The sequence below is a fragment of the Apiospora marii genome (genome assembly GCF_038362585.1).
Source record: "Apiospora marii strain CBS 49790 chromosome Unknown utg000003l_segment0_segment0, whole genome shotgun sequence".
Lineage (NCBI taxonomy): Eukaryota > Fungi > Ascomycota > Sordariomycetes > Amphisphaeriales > Apiosporaceae > Apiospora > Apiospora marii.
The window spans coordinates 2,434,673-2,449,131 of record NW_027117374.1 but is presented as its reverse complement, the minus strand read 5'-3'; the positions used below and the strand labels follow the sequence as shown (position 1 = coordinate 2,449,131).

General features: G+C 53.2%; 3 protein-coding genes across 3 annotated transcripts; 2 read left to right on the top strand and 1 right to left on the bottom strand.

The window, feature by feature from the left end:
• Nucleotides 1-5,800: 5,800 nt before the first annotated feature.
• On the top strand, nucleotides 5,801-8,584 carry PG985_004273 (PHD-finger domain-containing protein; the record flags this gene model as incomplete). The annotated part of the gene is made up of 1 exon (XM_066824042.1): nucleotides 5,801-8,584. The coding sequence occupies one exon, from the start codon at nucleotides 5,801-5,803 to the stop codon at nucleotides 8,582-8,584; it is 2,784 nt and encodes a 927-aa protein (XP_066687202.1).
• A 1,294-nt stretch (nucleotides 8,585-9,878) lies between these two features.
• PG985_004272 (uncharacterized protein) lies at nucleotides 9,879-11,370 on the bottom strand (the record flags this gene model as incomplete). The annotated part of the gene is made up of 2 exons (XM_066824041.1): nucleotides 9,879-10,862; nucleotides 10,951-11,370. The coding sequence occupies 2 exons, from the start codon at nucleotides 11,368-11,370 to the stop codon at nucleotides 9,879-9,881; spliced, it is 1,404 nt and encodes a 467-aa protein (XP_066687201.1).
• A 1,138-nt stretch (nucleotides 11,371-12,508) lies between these two features.
• Nucleotides 12,509-14,446, top strand: PG985_004271 (MFS general substrate transporter; the record flags this gene model as incomplete). Its single annotated transcript, XM_066824040.1, has 3 exons — nucleotides 12,509-12,685; nucleotides 12,756-13,385; nucleotides 13,526-14,446. The coding sequence occupies 3 exons, from the start codon at nucleotides 12,509-12,511 to the stop codon at nucleotides 14,444-14,446; spliced, it is 1,728 nt and encodes a 575-aa protein (XP_066687200.1).
• Nucleotides 14,447-14,459: the final 13 nt, after the last annotated feature.

The following is a 14,459-nucleotide window of genomic DNA, read 5'->3' as shown; positions in this document are numbered from 1 at the left end:
ATCATCGTAACGGGGGCCGCCATCTGCGCGGGGCGGGCGGATCCGCGAACACGTGGGGACGGAGTTCCACCCGAGCGGGACGATGGTCATGATGCTGCGGAACATTGGCGGTGTGGTCGACCCCTCGCTCAGGGTCTATGGCTCGCAGAAATACAAGGGTTGTGGATGTGGGCTTGATGCCAATAATTCTCGAGTGACATATCCAGGCTGCCGTACTTGTGTGCGCAGTAGCCGAGAAGGCGAGCAGCCTCCAATTTCCCATTTTTATTTTCTTTTTTGCAACATTATAGAAAATATTGGAAGACCTTGCCTCTCCTCTGGTATTGTTCTCGCTGAATTGGTTTTGCTAAAGAATGGTATGCTATGCACAGGCTGCAGACATCATGCGGGCAAGGGTTTAACGAGACCTGATAGCCCATTGTCGCCTACCAGGCCTTCTGGGTCATCATCAGGTAAAATCCAAGAAAAGACAGCTGAGTACCTTTATGGATGACATCTACAACATAATAATGAATGCTGGGACATGTTCGGATAGAGATGTGCTAGAGAATTCCAGATCAATCTATACGTGGGCTTGTAGAACTAGTAAGTAGTAATGAAAATGGCTTCGCTTGACCGTCCCTTGGTTGGAAACCTACCATAGGCCGATATCTATGAAGTACGCAGAAACATCTACCTCGGCGCTGGACAAGATCAGATATCGCTTCTCCCCAAGTAATTGTTTTCTCTGGCTAGGTTACGTTGAACAAGTCTTGCTGGACCAGTTTCTTGAACATGGTCTTCCGAACCAGGTCGCTGTCGCTGTCGCTGTCGCTGCCTGCCAGTCAAGTCTGCAGAAGATGCTGGCGCTCCATAGACGATACTGCATGGCACGGTCAATATACATTCTACGCCGCCCAGTTGTCCTCCTGGGCGCCTGTCAAATAGCCATGAGTACAAGCCCATTGGTCGAAACACATAACGAGTGCTGAGTGGAAGTGCGAAGGTGAGCACGGACAAGTAGTGGTGTCGTCCAGACATAGTTACACATGTGGCATTTTCGTATAGGCCCGCTGCATGAGCAATTATCAAGAGACTCATCTTGCAGGTGTCCGACAATGTGACATCGAAGTACGCATTGACATAAACATCGAGAGAGATAAGTCTGTAGTAGTAGATGTCGTCAAAATATGGAGAAAACCTGTTTGCCGACCAATGAATACGCTTGCGCAAGATGACAATCATGTGCTCATGGTATTGGGGTTTGTTCTCGTAGTGGTAGAGAATGGCACCCGCGGCGTGCTGTACCGTGATTGCGCGTCGGAGATATCATGGACGCCAAACTCGTTCGGCGGAGTGCCGCGCAGGTTGGACCTCGGCGATGTTTATGAGCAGCTTCAGCTGTTGTGAGAGCCGGTACAAACGAGAAGATCCCTACACAATAATCCAACGTCTTCTTCATAACGATGCGCGAAGCACCATATCATGATGAAAATGTTTAGGTATCAAAAATTCCACTGAATACGACCCCGAAGGATAGTATAGGAGGGGCAGTGCCTCGCTGTGCAATGAAGACTGCCCAACACCTGGCCCAAGGAATACTTGATCTCCCCGAGCCCCAGCAAGGTAAGTATGAAGAAGAGAAAGGGAAAAAAAGTCCAAATGGTTTGGGAGGAAGCTGATACTTATACCGAGCCAGAGGGCGAGCTGAGGGCAGGCTGATTGTGTGGGTTGGCCTCAGCAGCATCTGGGTACCCACTAATTTAGCAGTAATAGATATGCTGATTTCTCATTGGCCAGGAGCTCTCAGCTGTTAGGATTTGACGCCCCGCAGTGATCCAGGAGCCGATCGTGACTGGTAGGAGCGCTAGGCTGCTAAGCCTAAGCTGGAAAACATCTCCGGTAGCGTGCTGGCTCAGTGGATTTCCAGACAAACATAAGTGTCTGGCCAATGGAAGAGATTTAATTGAAACACCGAACCTTATCTAAAAGTGCGCACGAAGCATCAAGCATATGCTATTCACTCTGCACATTACATCCGATGTGCACTGGATAAACTTGCATTAAACCATTACCATATTTATACGGAGTGTATCCTTCACATCCAACCCCTCCATCATGCGTCTCTGAAACGATTCGGAAGAAGCTGCCATGTTTTACATAGAGAAATGTCGTCCAGTGGGCGACGCATAGCTGCAGGATAGGTAATTGGAGAAACTCCCAGTTGCCAGGCAGACATACGTTCGTACAATTTCAGCGAAGAAGTAGCCAAAGACGTTTCATTGCGACCAAGAGACCTTGAAACAACTACGTGAGGTCAGTCCATATTAGTTGGTGACGGCCATATGGTTTCTCGGTGTCATCGATATCTTCGGGATGGGATTCGTAGCCGTGTCGAACATTCTATCGCCAGCTCGCATCAAAGTGCTCTCACACACTCATGCGATTTGCTGTATCACGTGCCCCAGAAACTCTGAAGCGCATTCCAAGCTACCTCTAACAGTGGGAATTGATGCATGACTCCGAGATGTTTTGAGTTCGCCTGTTAAACACTATCCTGAGTCAAGGACTCACTCGACATTCCGATGGAAATCTCTTGAGTCTAGAAACTTGGTTGATAACTGTGATCTAATAAACACCGAGCACCATAGAAGAACTATTTCTAGGACACACAGCGATCTGTAGGACCATGGTAGTAGAACTGTTTGACAATCCTTGATTGCGACGGCAGTTATTGGGGGTTGGTTAAACTTTCATCAAACTCACGTTACCCTTGTGGCCTTTTGTGTTGTCTTTTTCCATCATTAAATGTACCTGCCGCCCATGAGCGATGGCGCGCATAGCTACCCCCAAAGAGCTGGTAGAACTGCCACAAGTCGAATGGGCAAAATCCAACATTCAATGAGCACTTGTGTTGGCATGGTCATTTACAGTACATGCGTGATTATTTCGAGACAGTCTTGCGACAACGTGGGGCAGCCAGAAGAGCGCAAGTTGCGCAACCTTTTCAACACGAGACTGAAGGTTTTCGCCTAACGAGAAACCCTAACAGCTAGGAAGAGGAGGCATCTCTTGGATTTGAATTTTGGACCAACCTGGTGCCTGGCTTTCCCTTTGGAAGTGGCTCATCAGAAGACTCGCCAGGACGGTCGCACTGTGCTAGTCTGCTGCCTGTCTCCTGTGACAGGGTAAGCGGATGTGGAGGCACACGACAGGGAAGTATTGCAGCTGGCAGACTGGCAGTGCTGCGTTGCTGGGTGGAAGGGGTCTCCTACCGCTGCCGACGGTTTCGTCATCGCATAAAATGATCTGGGCAGCTCCGGATATTTATAATATTGCTGCTCGCTCATCACTACATGTATGAAAACGACTTACTCGAGGGAGATATCTCCCGGCGGATCTGCAATCACTATTGCACCAACAGGGCGTTGCTTATCAGTGCGATCATTACCACCCTTTACTATGAGGAACAAGCTCACTTTGCCCTCCCTCGAGTATGCCGGGCTCCCAGGTCGTCCGCAGGAAAAACAAAAAAAAACAAGAATGAGCCCATTTGTGTGTGGGCAACACCAACCATCATCATCTTTTATCACCTACTCCTGCAAAGGCAAATCCACAACTTGCATGGTCGAAGTATGATTCTGCTGTCCTCAGGCTACCACTGCTCAGGCATCCGAATATCAGTCAATCAGGACCCCCGTTCACTCTGCAGGGGTGGGGACCAAAGATTACCGGATGATCGACTCGAGAGTTTTTGCGCTCGTGGTGCTGCGCGGTCGACGTACACCAGACTCCTTGCAGTCCAGCCATCCCTCCCATGCCAGCCTGTGAGTGGCTACTACTTCCCATAATCTTGCATCCGCGAGCGCCGCTACTCGTGGATGAATCGCCCGAGTTTCCCTTTTTCAAAACCCCTCGTTTCCCTCGTTGCTTGATCCTGGGCGGCCGCTTATGCCTAGGTAGTGGCTTGTTGGGAGGGTGATACAGTACGACTACGAGTAGGCATACATGCCTGCTCTGTACTCGGGGGCGCAAAAGTGTCACCTCCCAGCTGTCCCTCCAGCCCGGAGCAAACCTGCAAACCTGCCTGCCAGTCTCCTGTGTCATCCTTCTCTCCCTTCCACCATGTTGCAACGCAACCTAACGGAAATGGAGCAAGCTTTCATTTGCCTGGCTTCAACATCCATCTCTTCACTAGAACAGAGCAAGAACAGAAAAAATATCTACGTAGGTGAGCAAAGAAAGGTGAATTTTTCTTATTCTTTTCACTTGTTTTGCATTCCCAAGTCGCAGTCATAGACTTGTCTTTCATTTCAGCACCCGGCAAGCCTCCTGATTAGCACCGCGAAGCAAAAGAGAGAGAGAGAGAGAGAGAGAGAGAGAGGGGTCGCGGGAGGGCAACAAGCGGGTTATGCTTGGGGATGGGAAAAGGGACTGTGCATCCAACAGGCGCCGCAAGCTACGCTAGCAGCCACTGACAGTTGCCATCCAAGTGTTGAGATGCCTGTTCGCTCTCCCGCCTCCCGAACGGTAGGTGTTCTCACTTTCTCACAGGAGCACTCTACTCTCAATGGCACCAGGCCTAATTGGGATGTCTTCGCAACCAAGTACAGTTGCACTTCTTGTTTCCTTTCCTGTCTGTCTCTCTCACCCGTGTCCCAGTCCCAGTCCTCGTCCCAGTCCCCGTCGGTCCTGTCCCAGGCTGGGAAAGATGGCAGACGGGCAGCCAGCAGTCAAGTCACAGCCGAGTTAGGTGTGCTGAATCTACTTGGCGGGATGCCCAGGCTTACCTTACCTTGCGTTACCCGCCTGTACATTATTAGCTACCTACCTGGACGCCTAGGTAGGTTAATGGTAAGTCCGCGCTGTTAGATGCCGCTGGACGCTTGGTGCTGCTGCAGTGGGTGGTGCTGCACACCTAGTGGTGCTTTCCCTTCTCTCTCTTCCCTTCTCTCGCACTTTTGTGTGTGTCTTGCCTCTCTCTTTCGTCTCTCTTTCTCGGCTGGCTCCTGCTAGGCCTAGTCCAATCCCAGTCTCCGCTTCCCAATCCCAATCTCTCGCTTCCCTCTCAGCAACGCAAGTCTTTTCCTTGCCCACCCTCAATCCTCTCATGCCCCCCAGTCTCCATCTGTACTCACCTACGCCTTCTCGTCAATCCCTACTGTTCTCCAAAACACACACATTTCTCTTCATTATCTTTCCAAGACGGACTCGACGCGCCGCTGTCCCTAACGGCTTTTCCCCTTCGAATTGAAACTCTTACATGCATTTATCTCTTCCTGGATCCACCCTCGAAGTCTATTCCTCGAAAGGCGCGCAACCTTTTCCTCTCGCCCGTTCCACGTCTCAACCGAACCTGCGTTCACTCGCAACTATCCGCGGTCGAATTCCAATTCTCGAGTCACCCATCGCAGCAACATTCGCGGCCGACTTGTTCTGGTGAATCTGTGTCTAGGCGACCCTGTTCTATTGTTGGGCCTGCTTTATTTTGCAAGATTCCCCCGGCGCCTCGACGTGTCCTTTGTCCGTGAAGAATAGCGGCCTCCTCGATCTCGAATCCACTCTGAGGGTATTTGCCATTTTCGACCTCGAGCGAATGCGTGGGAACCCCAGCTTGCAACCAGAGCCTCTCGGGTCCTGCGCACGACTATAGCCAACTTCATCTGTCCGAGTTTGGTCTGCACTGCATCCACTGTCTTCGTCGCGCCGCTACAAGACGGGCTTCGTCATGACAATCCGACTCATCCAATAGGCTCTCCTCCCCTCCAGCAACTTCGACACCCTCGCGACTTCTTCACCTCGCGAGGTGTTCTGTTAGATTATGACAGAAAAGCTTCATCTACTACAAACCCATATCGTGGCTCCGAGTCAGACGACCGTTCTCAGTCCCAAGTCAACACCGGCCTTGTTACACCATGTCCCCAGCAAGGCCGAGACGGTCGAGGAAGAACCGTACACCATCAAGTGTATCTGCGGTTTTGCTGACGATGACGGGAACACGATATATTGCGAAACATGCGATACCTGGCAGCACATCGAATGTTTCTATCCCCATAATATCGAGGACGCGTACGCGGAGGACTTTGCCCATTCCTGTGTCGATTGCAAACCTCGCCCGCTTAACCGCCAGCACGCCCATGAGCGTCAAAGGCAACGGCGGACCAAGGTCAATACTGAAGAAGTCCCCGAAAGGAAACCTAAGCGACCCCCGTCCAAGACCCACAAGAAGAGATCCAAGCCGACCGATCTTCAGCTGAATGGCCATAGCGGTTCTGATTCCACTATCAAACAACCCCACGAATCTCATCACAAGAAGTCCAAGAGCACACATCGGCCAAACCCCTCGATCAGCTCCCAGGCCCCAAAGCGCAGCCCTTCCGAAAGCCAGAAGAATGTCAATCACCATGGACACCCCCCAAGCCCTGCTACCACACCACCGGATCTTCCAGTCGATTTTGAGATTCATGAATACTCCAGTGGCTTTTTGTCTTTGTACAACGACGACCGCGACATGCAAATCGTGCAAACAAATTCCTTCGCTAGTCTGCCTATCTCGAATGCTCTGTCGCTCTGGACCCGCGATCATGACAAGTTACGACACGAAACCGGCTGCGAATATGACGAAGTTTTCCAGAACCTGCCCGGAAACATAGATGCCGTCAAAATGACACCTGTCGTCGAGCAAAAGAAGCACATCGTCGCCCCCGACACCGTCTTGCATTGGCGGTATCTTTCAACACCACATGCCATTGAGAAGGATATACCATTGATCGAGCTCAATGGGCAGATCGGCATACAGAAGGAATACTGTGAGGATCCGGGTAACCGGTGGGCGGAACTCAGCTCTCCACTTCCATTTGTCTTCTTCCATCCTGATCTCCCTCTCTATATTGACACGCGCAAGGAAGGTTCGCTTGCCCGTTATGTGCGGAGGAGTTGCAAACCCAATGCCGTGTTAGATACGTATTTGTCGGGAGGCTCTGAGTATCATTTCTGGCTGGTCAGTGACCGCCACATTGCTCCGAATGAACAAATAACGATACCTTGGGATTTCCGCCTTCCCAAACCCGACAGCGTCCGCATGCTGCGACTACTTGGACTGCGCAACGAAGAGGCACATCATCAGCCAGAGTACGATCCAAGCCAAATGGAATACTACCAGCACATCGCCTCGTGGCTCTACCAAATCCTTTCAGAATATGGGGGCTGTGCGTGCGACCTGGGGTCCGATTGCGCGTTTGCTCGATTTCACCGTACTTTCATTTCCAGGTCACACTCGCGGTCTGTTACCGGCAGCAAGAAAAAATCACGCAAGCCCAAGACGCACGCTGTCTCCCCCACCAGCGCGGGAAATCCTGCAAACAGCCGCGCCCCTAGTGAGGGACACCTGGACGATGTAGGCGATAATGACTCAGGATCTTCCCGCAGCAAACCTCCAAGCCGGGACATGACTCCCGCACGACAAGGCTCTTTCGACACCTTGGGTATACTCACCGAGCCTACTGATAGGGACAAACGGAAAGTCGCTATGGTTGAAGATTCCTTTCGGCGAATGGAGCAACAGCAGCCTGCTCGGAAGAAGAAGCGTACATCGGACGGCAACACTTCTGGGTCGAACAAGGCCAGAACTAGCAAATCACACAGCCAAGGTCCGAATGGCATTGGCGAGCGCCGATACGTTGACGCTGGCACCAATCGCAGCATATCGGGTTCACCATCTAGTTCAGTTTCGCCGCACACCATCAGCCGTGGCAGACCACAGTCATCGACGAACCCTTGGCCGATGCAACTGGGTCGCTCATCTGAAGGACCCCCGGTGGAGTATCGTGATGCTTCGGTACAAACAGATCATGTGGATGGAGAATGGTTCAGTCCGCAACGCGAACTTCCTAAGCCAAAGAAGCGCATTGTGTCTTTATCCAAGCGCTTGCTCGAAAGCCGCCATCGTCTCCGTGCGGATGGGGAGGATCGTCGAGGAAGTATAACAGAGTCTCCTACCTCTGTCACGTTGGCAATGGTGAAAATGGACATCGATTCTCCGTCAATGAAGCAAACCGCAAGATTTCCTTCTCCTGAAGCTGTGAAAGTTATCAGTTTGCCAGTCGTCCCACACCATGCAGAACTTGATGCAGACGCTGCTATGACGGATGCCCCGCCGATATCCCCTACAGACACAAGGCCATCCCCAACCACCACAACACCGGACACTGGTCTTGGAACCAAGGCGAAATCGCCTGATTTGCGGGTTCAAATGCCACCACCTTCGATGTTCAATGCATCCAGCGTCTCGGCCCCTGCCGCAAATCCTGCGTCGGCGGCCGGGACCATTGTACAATCAACTTTCCCAAGCAATGTACCAAACCCTTTCGGTCAAGTGTCGGTAAATGGCACATCTGCACAACCAAGCCCGGTCAAGAAGAAACTCAGCTTGAGCGATTACACCAAGAGTCGAATGAACAAGGCGGCAGCGGCAGCAGCAGCAGCAAAACCGGTCGAAACCTCGCTCAGGCCACCCACGGTACCCGAGGGACCAAAGTCGCCTGCGAGCGCCGATGTGACCATGTCGGACTGTCATACAGCCGACAAGCCTTCAGAAGCGCCATGATATCTGGGCACATTATTGCGTGAAAGCCAATAATTCGGAGTTTCTATGTACCATATAGAGATGGGTTGTCAGATGTGCCAGCCAGAGTCCAAGTTGGACAGGGCGTGTTCAATAGCATATGGGTTTCAGTCACGATTTCCTCGTGACCCCAAACGGATTTGAACGAGTTCAAAGAAACAAGCCGGTTGATGGCGTTTTATGATGTTCGTCTGTACGTTGCGCGGCGTTTGGGGGGGTTTTCGGTCACTATAACGGTCATGACCATGGGGTTGGTCGGTTCCTGGAACCCTGTCAGAGGGTCATTATGGGGTTTAAAACAGTTCCCACGTGGAAATTTCTATCATTGCCAAACTTTTTATTTCAGCGTTTTATAGCCACCACTGTGCTGGGCTTGGCATGGCATCTCGGAGTTGACGTGGCGGATACTTGAAGAATGGGCGACGAAAAGTTCGGTTTCTTGGTTGTTTTCTCACCCTCTTTCCCCTTTTCCTGAGGGGCAGAGGATGGGAGTTCACGGACAGACAGGTCGAATCATGAAGCATCTCTTCACATATGCCCTGGTAAAGACGAATCTTGTACGATTATAATGGAGATGAGCGACAAGTGATGGAGCAAGGCGGGGGCCGGAAACAGGTCACCCCTGACTCCTGTTTACTCCCTCCCAAGCAAGCACGTGGGAGGATGATGTGTGTGTACGTGATGGAGTGAGAGGGGAAGGGAGAGATCGTTACTCGGGATCAGCCAGCCAGCTATTAGCTTTACAGTATCAACCCCGTCTGCACTTCCCAATGCCGGCCTTTCAGAGGCGTGGCGATGGGGAGAAATGCAATACAGAAAGAGTATTAAGTTCATCATGCCGCCTTCATTGTTTATCGAATCTTACCCCGTGAGCAATGCATAGAGCTTCGTTCAGCCCGCACGTACCCTAGATGTCACATCCAAACTAGCCCAGTCACTTTAAGATGATGCAGTAGGGTGCGTATGTATGTATGAGTTTTCTATATATGCCTGTGATTTGAGGGAAATGCCTTTTCTATGGCCATTTCCCACAGCCAGCTATACACACGACCCCTATATTAGCAACTACCAAAATGCTTGCTTCATGATAGCCACACATTCATGTAGTCAATCAAGAGCTCGTAAAAAATCTCCAAGGCGCCGCTTGGAGTCGAGAAAAAGGGTATCTTTGCAACTTCTTCCGGGCTTCTGGGTGGTCTATGTACAACAAAAGCCCCCGTTTCGCATTCCGCACGCTCCGCAAAGCAAGCCGGGACATTCAGAATATGGCACGTCCCTACACGGCGCTTCCGAGATCCCAGTTATCCGCCCTGAATACCAGCAGAGCGAGCTTGTGGCGGACAAAGAGGCCGAACAAGCCTACCGCGACTTGCATCGCGGTAATCTCCCAGGCGAGACGGTCTTCCCACAGCGGGCCGCGCCAGACGAGCCACAAGTTCAGAATGGTGAAGTTGCTCGTCTCGAGGATCCGGTCCGTGTCCTTGTCCTTGGTGACGCGCAGCAGCTTCAGCGAGGCCAGCAGCTCCAAGCCGGATTTGATAAGGGGTTTCGGCTGTTTCTCCTCCCATTTCGTGACGCTCGGCTCCAGAAGTCCGGTCCGCGCGTTGAAGTGCGGCAGGCGATGACGCGGGCATGGAATCAACCCGAAGAGCTGGGGCACGCTGTAGAGGAAGTTGAAGATCTGCGGGATCAGCAGCAGGATCAAGGTCTTGGAGAAATGGCCCAAAATGGAGACCATGACGAAAACCATGCCGGCGAAGTAGCAGTATGTGTCGCCCACAAACACGCGTGCTGGGTACTTGTTGTGCATCCACAGCGCAAAGGAGACGCCCAAGAAGGGTAGCAGGAAGTAGAGCGAGAACATATGCGAGTCGGTCGCAGGATGCGGGTACGGCGTGATGAGGTAGAGCACGTCGTTGAAGGTCAACAGTAGGGCGATGACGATGGACTGCGAGACCTCAATGCCATTGATGCCGGCCAGGATATTGATACTATTCGGGCTGAAGATACAGAAGGCGGCCATGTAGGCATAGTAGAGGAATCCCAGGTCGAGCAACTCGCGGCCGGCATAGGGTTGGAGGAAGGTCGGCAGTACGATCGAGGTGACGCCGAAATCGATGAAGTAGACGACTAGAAGGGGAATCGAAGCGAAGGCGGGGATAAAGAACTTGTGCCGCCAACGGATGTCGAAGAGATCGTCGCCGATACCAAGGATGGTGATGAACTGCAGAGAGATGATGGCTGCCAGATAGGAAGCAAGCTACAAGTCGTTCAATTAGTGTCGCGCAGGGAAAATGGATATCTGCCAGCATGGCAGGGGTTGTTATATAGAACGGCGACTTGCGTACCTTGGTATGGGGGAACTTGTGCAGCAGGCGGCCCTTCTGGACATAGTCGAGGTTCATGACCACATCGCGGTTTCCACCACCACTAGTGGCGAGCACGATGTCCTTGTAGAAAGGAAAGGGGATGAAGACGATGATGATGAGCAGATAGACGACAGCGCAGATGGCGCCCATGCACTCGGGAAGCATGTCTTTGTTGTTGACCTTGGCCATATCCCTGCCCTGCAGACCAGCCTTCACGAAGGTCGGGCCCAGCCAACGGATCATGGCATAGCTGGCAGCAAAGCCCAGGCCGCTGAGGGCCAGCGATGCAATCAGTGCTCCTGCTCCTTCGCCCGAGAATGTGTTTGCTAATATGGTTGCGCAGGCAAGCGACAGGGCGACAAGGCCCAGCGATTCGGATCGCGAAAGTTGGCTCGACATGTTGGAAGCCTGGCCGCTGGCGCTGGCGGGCAACAGTTGGCGATGCGACAAGGGCTTGAATGGGATGTTGGTGGCTATAAACGGGACGGCACAGCCTTCATTCCTCGTTGTCTTCGGTCGGCGCCCGTGGGCATGCCTTTGCTGGGGATGCGGAAGTTTGGTGAGGGGGGGTATACTCAGCCAAGCAACCATTAATTCACAAGTGATTGTGGTGATGCTTTTGCTTTTTTTGCGATGCGTGTCCTCAAACGGCAAAAGGCAGAACGCGCCTGCCGAGGGTCGCAAGGATACTACCAGGCTAAGCCTGGAACCCCGAGGTTTAGCGTGATGTTAGCGCCATCGGTGGATATCTCCTAAAGAGCTAAGCACACTTGGCGCTAAGATAGCCATGATGAGGGGCTGGCTGTCCGTGGGGTCTTCCTTGTAGGTAAGAAAGACTCTGAAAGGTTTCAGCAAACCACCCAGCTACCTAACCCATCAGCCACGGACCAAGCACCAAGATCTCCATCACTACTACATGCGCTAGATGCTTATCGCGTCTTAGCATGGAGCATGTGTGATCACCGCCGATATAGTGGGAGTGTATACAATATATTGGGTTCCGACAAGCTGGGTCTGTACCACCATCGGGTTGGATACGTACGAGATGGATGCATGGGTTGGCTGCACAGTTCGTTAGTGATCGCCAGGCTTTTGCACCACCGTATTTCACATTTCCGCATCCTCCCATCACCAAGCGCCCAATGGCATCATGCCTTTCCAAGACCCCATACCCCCTTCATGCCGTCATTCACCTCCATGCTGATTATTCCCGGGCTTTGTCGTGCCGCCCGTCATCGGTCCCCCTACCTACCTAGGTAAAGTCAACATGTAGCCCCCTGGCCCATCATCCTGGCCTGCCAGCACTCCGGGCCTCCAATGTATAAAGCAAACCTCCTTCTCCCTGCTCCCCGTCCTTGGTACAATCTGCGCTCTGAAGGAATGCGGAGATTTGCTGTGCTCATATGCCATATACTCCATGCGCCGCAGCAATACCTATACGCTCATGAAGCTACTTGAGACTCCCTGAGGCATCGCATTGTGAAGTGTTGGATTAGTAATCTTCATATCCCGGGCCAATATTAGTCTCAACGAGAAGATGTCTCAGAATCCAGATGTAGAGAAAGCCGGCGGCCATTTCAGGGCGCCAGGGGCTACAAGCAACGACCCGGAACCGCACCCAAGTACCGATGGAAAGGCAGAAGAGGAGCGCATTGAAGAGGCTGGCCAGAAAAGCAGTGCTTCCATGTACTCTGTAGGACCTGACGGCGACTCGGTAAGACTTCGCCCCCAATTACCATCTCACAAGCGTCAACCCCTGACCTTTTTCACTCGTTCATCCGCAGTATAATGAGATTGCGCGCGTTGCCTCCCAGCACGGAAGCCAGGCGAGCCGGCGCGGCAGGATCTCGCGGATCGTCAGCAAAGCCAGCAGGAAGAGCAGTAAGAAGGATGAGCTGCCCCCGGCCCTCCTCCCGGTCACCGACCTGGACCGGGGCATAGTCGGGTGGGATGGCCAGGACGACCCTCAGAACCCGCAGAACTTCGCCCGGAGCCGGCAGTACTGGATCATCTGCCTGCTCGCCCTCGTGACCTTCATGACGCCCCTAGCCTCGTCCATCCTCGCGCCGGGTATCAAGTACTACAGCGCCGAGTTCGGCAACCAGAGCACCACGCTCGGCGCCATGCCCGTGAGCATCTACCTGCTAGGCTACGCCATTGGGCCCCTGTTCCTCTCGCCGCTGTCCGAGATCTACGGGCGCTTCGTCGTCCTCTCCTGCTCCAATGCCTTCTTCTGCATCTGGTTCATCGGCACAGGCCTGGCGCCTAACCTGGCGTCACTCATCATTTTCCGGCTCCTGATCGGCATTGGCGGGAGCGCCACGCTGACTCTGGGGGGCAGCGTCATTGCCGATGTCTTCCCGGTGGAAAGGCGCGGGTTTGCCATCTCGATTTGGACAATTGGTCCTACTATGGTAAGTCATGATATACCTTGAGTTTCTTTACCATCTACTTTGTGCTCGAGGGTTTCCCATAAGGCGGCCTAGGAGGCGACTGTGTCTCCCATGTAGCCAATAACGGCATCAAGCTAATCTTGTTTATTTCTGCAATAAAGGGGCCATCACTAGGACCAGTGATTGGTGCTTTCATCGCCAGCACTATTGGTTGGAGGTGGACGTCCTGGATCGTCATGATTCCGTCCACCTTGGCAACCATACTCCTCATCATCCTGCTGCCCGAGACCAACAGCCGGGTCCTGATGCGGCGCAAGGTTGCCGCCCTCCGTAAAGAGCTGGGCCGTCCCGACCTCGTCTCCTGCTACGAGACCGAGCAGACCCGCACGCGCTCCACATGGGGCGTCATCCGGCAGGGCCTCACGCGGCCCCTGAAGTTCCTCTTCCTGTGCCCCATGATCTCCATCCTCTCGCTCTACATCTCCTTCGTCTACGACACCATCTACCTCATGTACAACACGGTCGCGCCCGTCTTCGAGGGCCAATACGGCTGGAGCACGGGGGTGTCCGGGCTGCCCTTCCTGGCCATCGGCTTCGGGTACTGCGTTGGGCTCATCACCTTCTCCATGTGGTCGGACCGCACCGTGGTGCGCCTCACGAAGCGCAACGACGGCGTCTACGAGCCCGAGATGCGCCTGCCCATCATGATGTGGTACGCATTCATCACCCCGCTCACCTTCTTCTGGTACGGCTGGTCGGCCCAGTACCAGACCCACTGGATCGTGCCCATCCTCGGGCTCGCGCCCCTCGGCGTCGGCATGTTCGGCATCTACATGTCCGCCCAGGCCTACATCATCGACGCCTATCCCGTGTACTCGGCCAGCAGTCTCGCGGCCTTCGCAGTGCTCCGCAGCCTCACGGCCGCCTTCCTGCCGCTCGCGGGGACCGACCTGTTCGACCATCTGGGTCTAGGTTGGGGCAACAGTTTATTGGGATTTATATGCGTGGCCATGATCCCCATCCCGATCTTGATCGGGCGGTTTGGTACCAAGATCCGGAAGAGGTATCCGTTGAAGATGTAGACGCAGGCATAAT